Raw genomic sequence first — 16,399 nt, 5'->3', positions numbered from 1 at the left:
ACCAAAGCAAGGAAGAGTGTTGAAGTTGTACTTCAGTTGCTGCAGATTTTGTCCATGCTGGAATTTCTTAGCTCTTCTATTTCTTGTATTTGAAATTAATTTAATTTCTTGGTTAGAGTTGTTTGACTGATTCAAATAACCTAGTCAGCAGTTGTTTCATATTTTTAGGAAGTTGTTAAACATGAAACCGTATTTACATTTTTCTATTTTGAGTTTCAACTGTATTTAAAGTCTTCATCAGTTCAATAAAAAGTTGGAATTCACACAGCAATTTATGTACTTATCTACTTCTTAATCTTTTATTTTCCCAAAAACTCCAACAATAAAACCAACGTTGCCAATCAAATTTCAAATACATCACCAAAATTGAATTGGAAAAATAAAAAAGAAAAAATTCAACTTCCCAAATCCTCAACCCCTCCTCATCTCTCCCAATCAACATGGAAACCTACTTTGTATCACTTTTTGTATCTGGGTGGGCATGATCAGGACAGGAAGGTGACCACGTGTCCAAGCGGATATTTTTATCTCGTAACAGAATGTATTTTTTGTCCGTGTTGCATTTCAAATTACACCTAATCTTTGGCTAGCCTTCGTCCATTGCAAGTCTTACCGACTACCCGTCATATGTCTTCGGCACTGAAGCTTGCTTGCGCAATATCTGATTGCCCCCTATGTAGCACTTGTGCCTGTACACTCGCCTATCCATAACACCCGTGTTAGCCTAGGTTCTCAGCTCACATGTCCTTGTGTGTTTTCGTGCTCAGTCCTAACTAGCTAATTTGCTGCCATGCATCTGGCCCATAATCCCATATCTTGACGACGCATCCCTTGATGGTCGATACATATCTAGAGGCCCTTGCTGATCCCATAAAATACCTGATTACATATATTATCTAAGGTGACTTCGTATCACCGATAATATCGATATCATCGCCGATACAATGATATTATCGCTTGAATCCAATTATATCACCGATAAAATTGGATTTTATCAACGAGAAAATAACATGAGCAGAAATGCCTGGTACGGTTCTTGCCCGCTTATTTCATAGATAATTCAAATTCTTTGAATCTAAATAATCTATTGATTTTTGGAGTTTTCTCAGGCTGAGAAGATCTTGGCTGTTAATGGATTGATTTTAATTAAGGATTTTGGTGATACTAGAAGCTGTCTAAGTTGAGAGTCCTCCTATGTCATAGTGATAGAAATCCTCTAGGTTGGGTGTTGAAGTTGCCATGATACCGAAAAAGTAGAAATCAAGAACAAAAAAATTTGATCAAATGACAAAAGGTAGAGTTAATTTTCGGAGTAAATTAAACCTTGCAACTGAGATGTATTCATAGCTTTCGTTAAAAACAATGGGTCATCAGACTTTAGTGGCATGATGTATAATTATCTTAAATATTTTTATGATTAATTTTATTGATGTCTGATATGATAATTTTTTTATTTTTATATAATATAGTAATTTGTGATACTAATTTTTTTTTTTTTTGTAATTTTTGAGCATTTTATGATATTTGTTTGGTATCATGGGCATTATGGGCCACTCATGTGCCCGCAATGCCCATCTCATGTCCAACGCTCATTTGGTGCATCCTTGGCGCACGTATTCATAATGCCCGCCTTCCATACCTCGCTCGAGTAGAGTCACATTATAAGTTTGAGGCTCATTCAATATGTCAACATCTCGCATCGATCCCACACCATGTCTTCTTGCCTTTTAGTGTGTTTTCTCTACTTGCCTTGCATCGTAGCCCCACGACAGTTCATCTTAGCCAATGGACCCCAATAGTGCATGCTATGAGTTGGTTCACGAGGCATTGGAGTGCTTACCTCAATCACCCTTTCAGCTTAGAGGTATTGCCCCTGATTTTCTGCAACCCGCAGGTCAACCTTGCATTCATACAGAACAAATTTTAAGCTAAATAATAACTGTAGAACATATGAAAAATAAGTAAAGCAACTTGAGAAATAGGAAAAAAAATTAAAAAATGGCCAGGACAATGGTCAAAATGATGAAATTTAACGTCAAATGCCTATCCCCACGATAATGGTAGTGGGGGTTGGATTCTCGTCTCGAAGATGAAAAAATGATAAGTAATCATCCACGTAATTCCACTTTTAACAAGAGTCTAAAATCTAAAATTGCTAAAATTTGGATTGCCTCATATTTTCTTGAAACTTGACCAAAAAATAGTCCAAAACTCTAGCATTTGTATGAAAAATTTTCTAAACTAAATAACAACTATAGAAGATATGAAAAATAAGTAAAGTTGCTTGAAAAATAGAAAAAAAAAAAAAAGAATGACTGGACTGTGGTCTAAATGATGCAATTTCATAACAAAAGCTTGTCTCTCCCGATGATAGTGGTGAGGGTTGAATTCTCCTCTCTAAGACGATCGAAGTGATAGATAGATCGCCTCATAACTCCACCCTTACAACTAGTCTACATAAAATAGGCCAGAAACTACTAAAATTTGGACAGTCTCAAATACCCCGAAACTTGGGCTAAAGATAGCCCTAAACCCTAGCATTAGTGGAGAAACTTATTTAACCTAAATAATAACTACAAAACATATGGACAATAAGTAAAGTCACCTGAAAAATAGGAAAAATTTAAAGAATGACCGGGACACTGGTCGAAAAGATAGAATTTTACGACCAACTGTTACTCGTCATGAAAATAGTAGTGAGGGTTGGATTCTCCTCTTGAGATGTTGGTAATCATCCCACAACTCCACCCATAATACTAGTCTTTGTAAGATAGGGTTGAAACTGTTAAAATTTATACCGTCTCAAAATTCCATAAAACTTGGCCCAAAAATTGCCCTAAACCCTAGCATTAATTTGAAAATTTTTGTAACCAAACAAAAACTACGTAACATATGAAAAATAAGTAAATCGCTTGAAAAATAGAAAAAAAATCAAAGAATGTTCGAGATAGTGGTCGAGACAATGGAATTTCACGACTAATGATGATCCTCACGATGATAGTAGTATGTGTTGGATTCTCTTTTTGAAGATGATCAAAACAATAGGTAGATCATCCCGTAACACTACTCTACCTAAAATAGACTTGAAATTGTTAAAATTTGGACTCTCTCATAATTCTATGAAACTTGGCCCAAAAATAGTGCTAAACCCTAACATTAGTAAGCAAAATTTTCTAAGTTAAAGAATAACTATAAAACGTATTAAAAATATGTAAAACAGTTTTAGAAATAGAAAAAGATTAAAGAATGACCCGAATAGTGATTGAAATAATTGAATTTCACGACCAACGGTTACCCCTCAAGATGATAGTTGTGAGGGTTGGATTCTCCTCTCAAAGACGATTAAAACAATAGGTAGATCGTCCCATAACTCCACCTGTAACACTAGTTACATAAAATATGATTGAAATTGCTAAAATTTTGACTGTTTCAAAATTCCACAAAACTTAGCCGAAAAATAGCCCTAATCCCTAAACATTAGTATAAAAATTTTCTAAGCTAAATCATAGCTTCAGAACATATGAAAAAATAAGTGAAGCCACTCGAAAATAGAAAAAAATTAAAAACTGGTCGGACAGTGGTCAAAATAATGAAATTTCGCGACCAATGGTTACCCCTCACGACGATAGTGTAAAGGTTGGGTTCCCCTCTCCAAGACGATAAAAACTATAGGTATTATCCCGTAACTCCACCTTAATACTACTCTACATAAAAATAGGCCTGGAATTGCTAAATTTTGACTGTTTTAGAATTTTACGAAACTTGACCCATAATAGTCCTAAACCCTAGCATTAGCATGAAAACTTTTTTAAGCTAAATAACTACAAAATATATGAAAAATAAGTAAAGACGCTTGAAAAATAGAAAAATATTAAAGAATGGACGAGATAGTAGCCAAAATGATGGAATTTCGCAACGGACGCTTACCCTCACGTGGATTCTCCTATTGAAGATGATCAAAACAATAGGTAGACCATCCCAAAATTGCAGCCTGACACTAGTCTACACAAAATAGCCCTGAAGCTGCTACAATTTGGACTGTTTCAGAATTCCACAAATTTGTTCCAAAAATAAGTGTAGGCCCTAGCACTAGTATGAAAATTTTTCTAAGCTAAATAATAACTATGGAACATATGAAAACTAAATAAAGCCGCTTAAAAAATAGGATAAATTTAAAGAATTATTGGGACAATGATCAAAATGTTGAAATTCCGCAACAACGACTTATCTCTCACGATGATAATAGTGAGTGTTGGATTCTCCTCTAAAAAACTCAAATTTTACCAAAAAAAAAAAAAAAAGAAAGAAAGAAAAAATTGAAAGGACAAAAGAAAGCCTTACTAAGTATCAAGAGTTGATGCCCAAACATAACCATCAGACTTTTGCTCTCCCAATAATTTCATTCAAAGGCATTTTAGTTTGAAGAAATAGTCAACTGACCCTTAAAATTTTATGAGGAATATTTTCAACATTTCAAATGTTAAATTCACCTAGAACCCTACAAAATGCATTGACATGTAAGACGAAAAACATATATCCAATGCGATATGTAACTTTCAATTTAAAATGTGTGTATTCGTAATTAGGACAAATATCAAACGTTATAAATGTATTTAACCGTCTTTTTTCACATTTGTCACAGTCGTAGCAACTCTTCTTGAATCTTTTAGCCTTCTTCTTTTGACAATAAGATCTTCGATTCCTTTGGTTCATCTTGTGTTCTAACTAGTATTTTTAAGTCCATTGTAGCAGCAAGAACTCTTTGAGATTCATTTCTTCTGCATGTAAATAATGGTGAATGTCGGAGCTTGTGGACTTGGCTCAATATTATTTTAGAATTCATCCTTCCAAAGTCCTATGAATTCTTCAAGCAAACTTCCTCACATTTATTCTTCTTCTCCAAGGTTCAAAGAGCTCCAACATTTTTGGCTAAGTTGTACATATCATACGACGTTTCACTCAACACGTCGAGAGTATAATTTCTGCATAAGAAGTCCCCACAGCTTCATGCGTTAAGTGCAACTCTCTTTTAATGTTTGTTTCCTTTCCAGAAACAGTAAAAATGTCCTCACATAAGAACCTGGCAAGATTTTGTATAACATTTTTTGATGCCATCTCTTAGAATCTGAGAATTTTGCACCAAATGCCATATACCACATGTGATGTTATATCAATTTAACAAAAATTAAAATTTAATATTTAATTAAATTTCCTCATAAAACATATATGCAGAATATGGTAAATTGTTTGCGTCGTTGTTATATGTGATGACAAGTGGAAATTCCATTGTAACTAATTTTATATTGTGGTGTTTCTCGGTATGTATGTGTCAAGAGGAATATGTTTTTTTTTTTATAATTAATTATCATAATCAAATGTAATGAATAATAACACAACAAACTTTATAGACAACAGCTAAACCTCAAATCGGACAATATGATAAGTGTAATAACTTTATAGACAACAGCTAACCTCAAACCAGAAAATTCACAAACATACGACTGTTTACAACCAGAAATGAAAATACTATAGTTGTTGAAAGTGCTGACGAGTCGGTGGGCTAAAGCACCTGTCTATACCGTGAAACAACACGGATATATAACGCACAACTCATGTTTATGTTCAAATATAAGCAACGGCTGCTGAACAGAATCTGAACTTCAGTTTCCCAGACCAAAAATTGACGACAATGATGAAGATGGATGAAGGAATTAAGGAAAAGAATCTCAACAGACAGTATACTGACGAGAATAAAGCAGGAGAAACGGTAAATGTTGTACTGATACAAATGAACCATGCATTGGCAAGAATCACTCGTCAAGTTATGTTCTTTCATGAAAAAATTGTTGCTACAAAAGAAAAGACCAAATGTTACAAACGCCATCAACAACAAACGTAACCCCTGCTCAACGAAAGCAGGTAGAAAAACATTACGCAAGTCCCAGATGCATTATTGATCAAAAGATCGACAAACCAAAAAATATCTACTTACTTAACAATGAATTTCATCTATCTACTTCACTCAAACAACATATGATACAATCATCTAATCTATCGAGCATCTCCAAATACATAATCCTAGTATGTCCAACAAATGAAGATTTCATTGAGGTCTTTGTTCAAATGAAGCCTGAATAAGGATTGTATGCTTGAACGGGCATACCTGGGCCATAAGGCTGCCCGGTGGTACCGTATGGGGTTCCAAAAGGATTGATGGGTTGCTGTGGGCCCATCATCATCATTTGCGGCTGGGGTTGCTGCTGGAATGGGTAAACATGTTGCTGGTTGGACATAGCTGCCATCTGCACAGCAGGCGGTGCAGCCACAGCGTTGGAGGCATAGAATGGGTCGTGGGCTATTTGTGGCATCATGGAGTTGCCCATTGGTGCTTGTTCCCATGGATTGTAACTCACATTCTGGTTGTTTCTTCGGATTGCGTCATCGTATAGGCTGTCGAGCGTAAGTTTGTCGAGGCCTCCAGCCTTTGTAAATAGACAAGGAAAAGAAAAAGGAACGTATGGTGGTGGTGTTAAGTAAAGATTTTGACAGTAAAACCTGAAAAAGGGTAACAGCAAGATGGCGAGTGATACCAATTTGCTAGCAGAAGCAGCACTCTCATTGGAGCTTGGAGCGGTAACAAGTGCTAGTTCCCAGCCTGTTGTTCCATTAGCCAGGTTTGGTCCGGTGGAACCAGGTTGTTCAGCACCACCTACAAGGGCAGGAACACCAAGAATGGCAGACAACTTTATGAACATCAACCCTTACGGAAACACAATGAGGAGAATGAAGTCCAGGTGAAGCTCAATGAAGCACATCAATGCAGGTTCCATAACCAGGACAGAAACAAATGGAATTATCCAAACTTGCCTCAACACAAACTCATTTAAGCATGGTTTGTTATCATTTAATAACCCAAGCTTGATATCATTTTCTTGTTCATAAGATTTGGAGCTTGGCTTTATCAGTGAAACACGACAAAAAAATATGTATGAAAAGGTTAAGCTATACAAGTTCTACTCATGTTCAATTCCATTAAAGCTCGTTACTCGGCGCAATCACAATCAAAACAAGGTAAAACACAACCTCAATAAATTTAAACAAGCTTCATCAGTGATGTTTTGGGCACGACTGAGTTATTTACACGCCTATCTTTAACTGGACCCAACCCGTCACTAAAGTTCAGATCGCAAATTGAAGTATCAAAACACATGCTAATTCAATCTCTTGAAATAGAACTGTGACTTGGTGAAAAACCTAAGCAAGACACCACTGAATTCCTCAAAAAACTTACCAACTGGCACAATGGCTAAAGCCATGGCATTCTTCTCATCTAACTCTGTGGCAGCTGGATGAGGCTCATGCAGACCCTACACCCAAATAAATGTGATCGATTGAAGGCTCACAATTCAAGATACAAAAAATCTGGAAAAATTGCTATTGGAGGACTCCAATGTAGTCAATAACTACCAGCAAATCAGGCGGTGATTCTGAAGCAGGAGCTTCCACTTTGACGGGTTCTACTACGGGTTGTGGTTCTGGTTCTGCTTCTGGTGGAGGTGGGGATGGTGGACGCTCTTCTTTCACCTCTGAACTCTTTTTGTACTCTATTGCCAACATTGCCTTGGGCTTATCATCAGCCTGTTTCATTAAACATATTAAGTCTCCATAATAGCATTCAGTTGAATCAGCAGTATATCCTAAGAACTCTTCACGCAAAATAGCTTCAGGTCGTACATCACGAACAAAGTTAAATAGTTTTACCAAAAAATCCTAATAAGTTTTGTCGTTGGGTAAAATATTACAATAAGAGTCCAGGTTTAAGATGTTATAGAATGATAAATCTGTCAAACAAGATATTTCACTAACCATGTTGTCTTATTGGACAGGATATCAGGAGATGCCATGATCGACTGATATTGGTTTATGGATGCAGACCTCATGGATTTGCAACTACTCTATATTTATGTTTATATAGCACTGACTTGATACATCAACTCTATCCCCAAGATAAAATTATGGCTATTGATAGAAGAAAATTCTATATAAGACTTAAACAAGTTCAAGAAACCAGTACCAGATCTTTGCGAGTTGTGGAGACGCGTGGTGCTTCTCTAACATACTCTTCCATAGCTTGTAAAAATGATGCAGGCGGCTTTAGAATTCATCAAATAAAAAAGAAATCAGAAATCTACTGAGGTTTAAGTAAAATATTTGCCAAGAAGTAACCAGAAATCACACCTGTTCAATCTTGATATATCTCTCCCCACGTCCAACATCAAGGCTTTTACATATTTCAAAAAACTCTGACAATCTCTCGGCCTAGAGAATTGCATTAAAATGTCCCTTTTGAGAAGATTTTTCTTTGGACAAATTTGATAGTAGTTCTGCTACAAGTACAAAATATAACTTCTTTAATGTCCGTAATGACGGTACCTGCTGCCCTGCTCTCCGATATATATCCAAAGCCTTAAGAGCATCATGCCTTTGCATCTCAAAGAACTGTCACAAAACGAATATCAAAAGTCTATTGCTATAAGACTACAAGGTATTTGGAGTAACTAGCAGTATTCAGATACCTTGTCAACCAAATTGACAGTACCATCACTGATTGCATTGTAAATTTTAATGCTTTCAGAAGCAACCTATTAAGAAAAAATTAGAAGATTACATAAAATAAGAAAGAAAATCTTTCAGGCAATCCACTTAACCTAGGAAAAGGTGAAAAGATGGGACTTGCGTACCATTGAAAGAGCCAACTGAATGATAAAATTATGAATTGCTGCTCCTTGTGGCTGCATGTCCACAATGTCAGACTTCAGCATATTAAGAGTAGAGCTAAATGATGACTGTTTGACTCCACATTGGACCAAAGTTACAATGTACCAGAAAAATCAAACACTAAAAGGACAGCATTTTAACAAATGATCCACATTGCTGAACTGTCAAATATATATACTACCTGACAGCCAAGTACACGGTAAAGCAGTTGTTGCAATGCTGGTAACTGCTCAAGTAACTCTGGAGTGTCAAGATCTTTCATTCTCTGCATCGAGATTTGCATTTAGATGCAATCAGAAGAGAAAAAGACAAAATATATTATGGACGTCCATATTACAAATGTCCGCCAAGATTACAAACAGAAAGTTTTGTTCTATTTCATTCACACAATGCCACGAAATGCAAACTCCAATTATAACTTCTGTTTAGCCCAAAATCTGATCATCCAAAATGATGATATTGCAGGATCGATCAGATATCCTTATGCCACATGCTATACCTTTTAGAAACAATGCAATTCAAATCATTAATTAATAACAGCACTCAAGCTCCATTTTTCAACTGTAGCCTGAAGACAAACACCCGGATCTCTCCATGAGGGTGATTTCAGCCATACCGGGAGCCAAGAATCTCTCTTACAAATTAACCTTAGTGGGAGCTGAACTTGTAGCATTGGCTATCCATTTTAGGATACAGCACTTACTGGTAAGCTAAAACCTATAATTTTTAAAAAAGGTATAACCGAAATCTTTACACCTCAAACCTAGCCGAAAAGGCAAGTTTCAACTATGACTTGCATACCATAAGCTGGGCTGCCCAATCAGGGGGCTTTAGCCACTCCAAGTCCAAGAACAAAAATGCTACTGACATTAATACAGTTGAAAATGACTTACAACTTCCAAGTGAAATAAAAAAAACTTGAAGAGGGTGAATAATACCCAACTACAGATGAGGTACTAAGTGAGCTTAGACTGATGCAATATGCAGTGTAAAGCGTATTAAAACCATCAAGGAGTAGTACATCCAAACAAAGAAATAAATCCTCAAGTTGCCACGTTTAGTTGCTGCATTCAAATAGACGAGCAGAGGAGGGCAATAGGAGTTACTCTGTTTCTATACGAAGATGATGTCAAACATAGTCTAAACAACTGATGCATGTAAAAAAGGAAATTCTAGGAAAGCGCAGAAAACGAGTAAATGAGTATTATGTGAAAGAAATCCCACCAGACGTTCTGCCTCTATGTCATATTTCAACACTCTGAAACATTCCAACCTCTCCTCCAAAAACAACGCATAACATCGCACCCAAGCAGAATAATCCCAGGCTGGCCAAGATATCAAAATGCAATTTAATATTGAATTATCATTTCTGTAACTTCTGATGGACGCTAAAAGAAAAATAAAATCTATACCATTAGGACTGGAGTCATCCTTGAAATGGGCTAAGTTAAGCATATGGCTTCTGCTCCGACCATAATTAAGAATTTCTTCTTGGAATGTTGGGTCCACCTCTCTTAATGCACGATGTATGACAATCAATGTTTTCAAGGCAACCTGTAAAGCGTGAATTGGGTAACATACAAGGATCTTGCCGCCGCATCACATTAATGCAGTACACAAAGCAAAGTTCATAGTAGATCAAAATCTAATGCATCCACTGCATATTTCATTTACTAACAAATATATCATGAGTAAAGGCCATTTTGAAATTGGATTTCTGTAGTATTTGAAAAAAAAAAATTTGAAAACGCAATCCAACTTATTGCCAAAGAAACAAGAAAAGGCATTTATTTCAGTGTAGCGTAGCTTTGGGGGGGGGGGGGGGGTTCATTGAAAAATTTAGAACGCTTCTCATCATTTCAATATTCCTTTTCTTGTTTCCTTATCTGTATCCTCATTTACTTTCCAGTCAATTTTGACTTCTCATAAAAATTGTGATTCAATAGATTAAAGATCCAAGACACAAGTTGATCGTCAACTAGATCTTTCGTGATTTTGTTAAAATGAGGAAGAATGAAGGACCCAAGACAAGAGGGGCTCAACAACCACCATAGAAGTTGGCAACAAAAACAAGGCAACATATAAGTGATCTCATAAAAGAGGAGAAGCAAAATCCTATAATAAATAAAGATAAGTTATTTGGACCATGTGTTTGAAACAATAACGATGTAGCTTAAAGATGAAAGCAGGGCCAGCGAGAGCAGCGATAGTTCCTACCTCCGCCACCAACTAATGTATACAAGCAAACTTACTTAATCATCATAAAATCATAAGGCATTGTCAGTAGCTCAGAATTTATGCAAAAAATCTTATGGAAAATCTCAAAGAAAACTAAATCATTGTGTGAACTTCCCAGGTTAACTGTGAATTATTAGAATCATCCGTGATATCATTATAATGCAGATTGTCAACACATGATCACATACCGCCCAATTATGCGTCTTTGACAATCTTCTAGCAAGGGCATGTATGCAATAGGCAACATCCGCTCGAGGTCTGGTGGCCGATATGGCAGCAAAGACAGCTGAAAGTTAGATTGCACAAAGAGTAAATGATGTCTCCTTCCAGAGTCAATGTATAATCAAATTAATCACAAAAACAAGATAAAGATTGGTATGACAATTTTGATGAATACCCACCTTTTATGTGCCTCTCTTTTGCTGGGCGCTCAACGTGATTTGTTGCCTTAACAATGGCAATGTCCAATTCCTGTAAAGAAAAAACCCAAATAAAATTAAAGAACACTGGTAAATAAATTGCAACTTCATTCTTCATTTAAAATAAGAACATAAATACCTTGTAGTCACTGTTTATTTTCGCCAAACTTACGGTAGTGGTATCCTTAAGAGCACCAAGGGTTTTTCTTAAACTGTTTTGTGTTCCCCCACCTGACATCCTCTCTCCAAATTCTAGAAAAAGGATTCAATGAACTGGTAAATAATACTGCTTGCTTCATTAAATGTATCTCAACTTACCATTAAAAAATAAGTTACCATAAATAAACTATAGGAAGGAAACTCAATTTCCCACATCACAACAATTACTTCGAAAAGGCAAAGATCGATACAAAGGAAATGTACAGAATAACATATAGCTCATCGATTCAAACAACTACAAATACTTTTAACAAAAAAGCAACTAAAAATCTGACAACTAGCAAAAGGTGAAGCTAGAAAGGAAAAGAACAGTAAAACAAAAATTGAATCAAAGAAACTTTTAACACCCAACAGGAAAAATAAAAAATACCTGCTTCCACTGCATTTCAGTACACAATAAGAATCCAACAAATCCAGCTAAACAGTACTTTTAAACTACAAAACAATCCCTACTCAAAATCAAGAAACCAAACCATAAAAATACCATCAGAATGAACTCAATTCCAATTGATCTTTGTGCTCAAGTGCCTTTACATGCATTGATTCAGTCTCTAAACAAAACTCAACCATCAAAGGCATACACAATCAGAGCAGTATGCATACGCTAACAGCTTTCAACTTTCAAATTACAACAACAAAAACCAATAACCCCCTATCAAAAACAGAAGAATTCAAGCGCAAGAAAACATATTTCCCGACACAAAACACACCTCAACACAACAAATCAAAACCCACAAAAAAATTAACCAAAAAATTCACCAGGAAACCAAACTGAACACTGATTCAAGAAAATCCCAGACGATCTGAACAAAGATCAGGGGTCTACCATAAACACTAACCCTGTTGCAGTTCAAATCCTCACAGCCCAAAGGCAGAGAAAAAGCAACCAATATTTAACAAAACAAGAGAACAAGAGAGATCAAGAAAAGCAGAAAAGCCTCACCTTTAGCTCAGAAATGAGGGTATAAAGAGAGAAAGTGGGGGGGGGGGGGGGGGGGAGTCTTTTTCCTTTGTGGGTTGTCTGTGGAGAAGAAGAATAGTCTCCAAGAACTATATGAATCTGTTCTGGTTGGCCGTCGGCGTCATTATTTTTACTTTTTTATTGCATATGTTCTCTCTTACAGTACTATACTACGGTACATACAACTACGCTGTACCTACAAAAATTATACAAATAAATAAATAAATATATATATATATATATACACACACACTTCTATTTGGCAATTCTTCTGTTGGTACAGCTTCTATTTTCTGTCACTGTCTCTTATTCTATTGCCCTTTTCTTTTGCCCTCTTGTATTATATTTCTTAATGCCCTCTTGTATTAAACCCCCATCATCTTATCTCATTCAGTTTGCCCAAGGCTATCTAATTTAGTTTTTATCTATTTTTTATTTTTTTATAAATTTTATCCCATTCAGTTTGCTGCAGTATCAAAATCTTTATCCCATTCAGTTTGCCCAAACACTATTTTATTTAAATTTTGACCGATTTTTTACTTTTTTTTTTTTATAAACACCACTCACGTTTGATTCTATTACAACTATTAATATTTTTACAAAAGTCACTTTCTAAATCAAGAAGTTGCGCAAACACTCTCTTTATTGCCGTTTTAGGGTTAATATCCAATTTATGCACTTGGGTTGTAATAGTTGTATAAAAAACATCTCGTTATTTTAGCTCTCGAACTTTTGAAAAATATAACTAAATATACAAAATTAGCCTTATATTGTTGTGTTTCTCTATCAAAGAATAAATTCATTCTATTTACTCCTACAATTCATTTTTTAATAATCCAACATAAAATAATTGAATATTATATTATTTTTATTAAGTATATTCAGACAAATATATAAAATATTAATACAATTTTATTCCAAGAAAAATATAAAGTATTCGTGTCATAAATAAACATAATAGAAATTTTCAAGTAAAAAATATCTAAAAGAAGAAATCGAAGGAGAAAAAAACTCCCTTTGCAACAAAAAGCATCAATTTTGGCTATGTTCTTTCAACATCCAAAATAAACTAAATAATATAACAATTTACTTTATACTATAAGCATTAACAAACATAAAATATTAGAAACATGATGAGGGCAGAATTACTAAAAGATAGGAATACCCTTAATGAAGGGTATCAACGATATTTCACACCTCAAACAATTATTTTAATTCTATAAGGAGCAAGGAGAATCAAGTGACATGATTAAAGGGTCTGGATCTCTGATATACAGCTGTCAGAGCGACCCAGACGCGTGATCCCCAATGAATCGCCTGATTATGAGGCTGTAAAAGCCTATGATTGAGACACGTGGCGGTCATGCATGGAAAGTCAAAATTATATAAATAGGAGGAGTTTACACTGATGAAGGTAATCAACCTTTCTACAGTCATTCTATTACTCGATATTATCTATTTTTCGATCCCTTTTTCTAACTTGAGCGTCGGAGTCCTTTAGTCGGGCCTCGACCCGACTAGCTTGACGTGTTTTCTATTCTACAGGAACTTCACGAGATTAGGAGAAGGAAGTGGACGTATCGTGTAAATCACCATCCCATTTCTTGCCTGATCAAAACACATAAATAATTTGAGATTGCAGTTTTGGTACTATAATCGTTTTTTCTTTTTAGTTTTTTTAGTTCATCAATTAATAAAATCGTTAAAATTAATAGAAGCTTCATTTGAAGAGGAAAAAATAGTCATTTTTCTTTCATTTTGTGATATTTTTCAAGTTAATCCCCAATACACCCATTTTTCTTCAAGCTTCAAAAGAGAAAAAAAATAAAAAAATGAATATCAAAACCAACTAATTAACTTGCCTAACCACCATGACAGTTGTATGCCAACATGGCACAATTAATAGAAACGTTTGCGAATAAATACAACACAAAAACGTATAGCAAATTGCGTTTTTTCTCCAAGATTCGTCTGAGTGAATAACTATATGCATATTCAACCTCCAGCATTTGTAATCCTTTACACCCCCTTTCCACTCTAAGTTGGACTCTGGGGCAATTGCACTAAACCAACTTGGATTGAACAACAAAAAAATGCAGTGACACAGACAACCTTGGTAAAGACATCAGCTAATTGGAGATGGCTAGGAACATGGGAAGGGGATATAAGCCTTCTTTGTACTAATAGCAAACAAGATGACAATCGATATCAAGATATTTGGTACGCTAAGATATTTTAAATTATTAAATTATTTATTTTAAAAAACTATCCTATCTTTCCCAACCACACCGCCATACCGACCCTGAACCCCATTTTATTAAAATATCTTTTTAAAAAATAAATTAATTTATTTTATTAATTCTAATTAGATTTATGTAAAATACATGTATTTTTTTTTATTTTCATTTTAGTAAAACTTAGTTTAAAATAGAGGTTAACTAATCTTTTAATTTTAATCAATTTTACAAGTGTGATAATGTTTTAATTTTTATTTACATATTAATTAAATAATTTTATATTTTAATTATTAAAAACTTCCAATTTCATACAAAGATTTAATAAAATAATTTGAATTAAAATTAAAAATTAATATAAATAATAAAAAATATATGGATTCATATTTCTTATCTTCATTAATATTAGTTTGACACTTCTTCTATTTTTTTATAATCACAGAAATACCCTAAGAGCATTTCTGTTTTTGAAAAATTATTGTAAAGATTAATCTAGTCAATTGAAGCATCTTTTGGATTTTAAAAGCTATCATGGGTGATTTTTATAATTTTTCAAAAAATATAGGTGATTTGTGTAAAAAATAATAAATAAGGGATGTAAATATAATTATTCTTAATTGTTAATATATGTGGAAGTCGGTGGAGAAAAAGGAAGCATTCCGCTGGAACGGCCGTTTGAATTTGCTCAACGAAACGAAGAGTCAAACTTGGCCGTCGAAGACGGTGACTTAACGGACCAAGCCTGCGTGGAGCCCATCCTCGGATCTGCAGCCAAATATTACGATTAGCGTAAGAGGAATGTACTTTGGTCTGGATTTTGAAAATTCAGCACCCAATGCACACCATGTTTCTGGGGGATTAAATTACAAATTTCAATTATTAATAATTAATATTAAATATTTGTAACTAATTAATATTTATAATTTTTAGTACATTGAATAAAATTGCATGATGAATTTCAATTGTTAACTATCAATATATTAATTATTAAAATTAAATATCATGATTAATCAACAATTACTATTATAATAAATGGAATTATAATATCCGATAACGTAGTGAATAAGATATAAAAATTCATTAATATTAAGTATGTGAAAAACATACATTTTATTAGTGTTTTCGAATTATTTAAAAGCTCTAATATCAACTTTAAATGTGCAATTTTTAAAAAGATTAAAATAAAAATTGTTATAATGAGAGTAAAGTAATCTAAAAGAAGTTGAATTATTTACAAAAAAATCAAAGCAGCTAGAATTTTGACTTAAAATTAATGCTTTCTTAGCAATTTTGAAAGCAGAATCGAAAATTGAAAAGTGTTTTTCATAAGCTCTCGCAAACGGTATTCGCATTCTTATCTGCTCTAAACCCTGCAAGGCCATTGCATTAATAGGGTCATTTGCCTTGCCAAATTGCCTTTTGTTTCTTTCTTGCATATATGGTACACCAAGCTAGCAAAGAGTTGTTTGTAGGCAGCATCGACTGCCCAATTGCGGTTCCATGGTCGTTATGCAAATGCACACCAACTGGTTGATACAAGTCAAAAGGTA

General features: G+C 34.5%; 1 protein-coding gene across 2 annotated transcripts; it reads right to left on the bottom strand.

The window, feature by feature from the left end:
* Positions 1-5,800: 5,800 nt before the first annotated feature.
* Positions 5,801-12,747, bottom strand: LOC105162144 (ENTH/ANTH/VHS superfamily protein). Of its 2 annotated transcripts, none has more exons than XM_088880648.1 (16): positions 12,598-12,747; positions 11,575-11,687; positions 11,418-11,487; positions 11,205-11,302; positions 10,191-10,332; positions 10,003-10,103; positions 8,960-9,043; positions 8,742-8,846; positions 8,577-8,642; positions 8,434-8,499; positions 8,239-8,319; positions 8,075-8,152; positions 7,468-7,638; positions 7,292-7,367; positions 6,591-6,709; positions 5,801-6,482 (listed from the first exon to the last, which is right to left on the bottom strand). In XM_088880648.1, the coding sequence occupies exons 2-16, from the start codon at positions 11,671-11,673 to the stop codon at positions 6,120-6,122; spliced, it is 1,719 nt and encodes a 572-aa protein (XP_088736774.1). In that variant the 5' UTR covers positions 11,674-11,687; positions 12,598-12,747; the 3' UTR covers positions 5,801-6,119. The 2 variants fall into 2 exon arrangements, with proteins under 2 accessions (XP_088736774.1, XP_088736775.1); XM_088880649.1 differs by having other exon boundaries at positions 8,742-8,792; positions 12,598-12,746.
* Positions 12,748-16,399: the final 3,652 nt, after the last annotated feature.

The sequence above is a fragment of the Sesamum indicum genome, linkage group LG5, assembly GCF_026168435.1.
Source record: "Sesamum indicum cultivar Baizhima isolate 11 linkage group LG5, ASM2616843v1, whole genome shotgun sequence".
NCBI lineage: Eukaryota > Viridiplantae > Streptophyta > Magnoliopsida > Lamiales > Pedaliaceae > Sesamum > Sesamum indicum.
Note: the sequence above shows the minus strand (reverse complement) of the source record. Positions and strands in the feature narration are given on the sequence as shown.

Bases quoted from the DNA above. Each gene is read 5' to 3' on its own strand.
- LOC105162144 (XM_088880648.1), bottom strand. From the start codon at position 11,673: ATGTCAGGTGGGGGAACACAAAACAGTTTAAGAAAAACCCTTGGTGCT. The intron at 8,153-8,238 runs GTGTGATTTCTG...TGAATTCTAAAG, and splicing joins GATATATCAAGATTGAACAG to CCGCCTGCATCATTTTTACA. The intron at 7,639-8,074 runs GTACTGGTTTCT...TTAATGAAACAG, and splicing joins CCACAACTCGCAAAGATCTG to GCTGATGATAAGCCCAAGGC.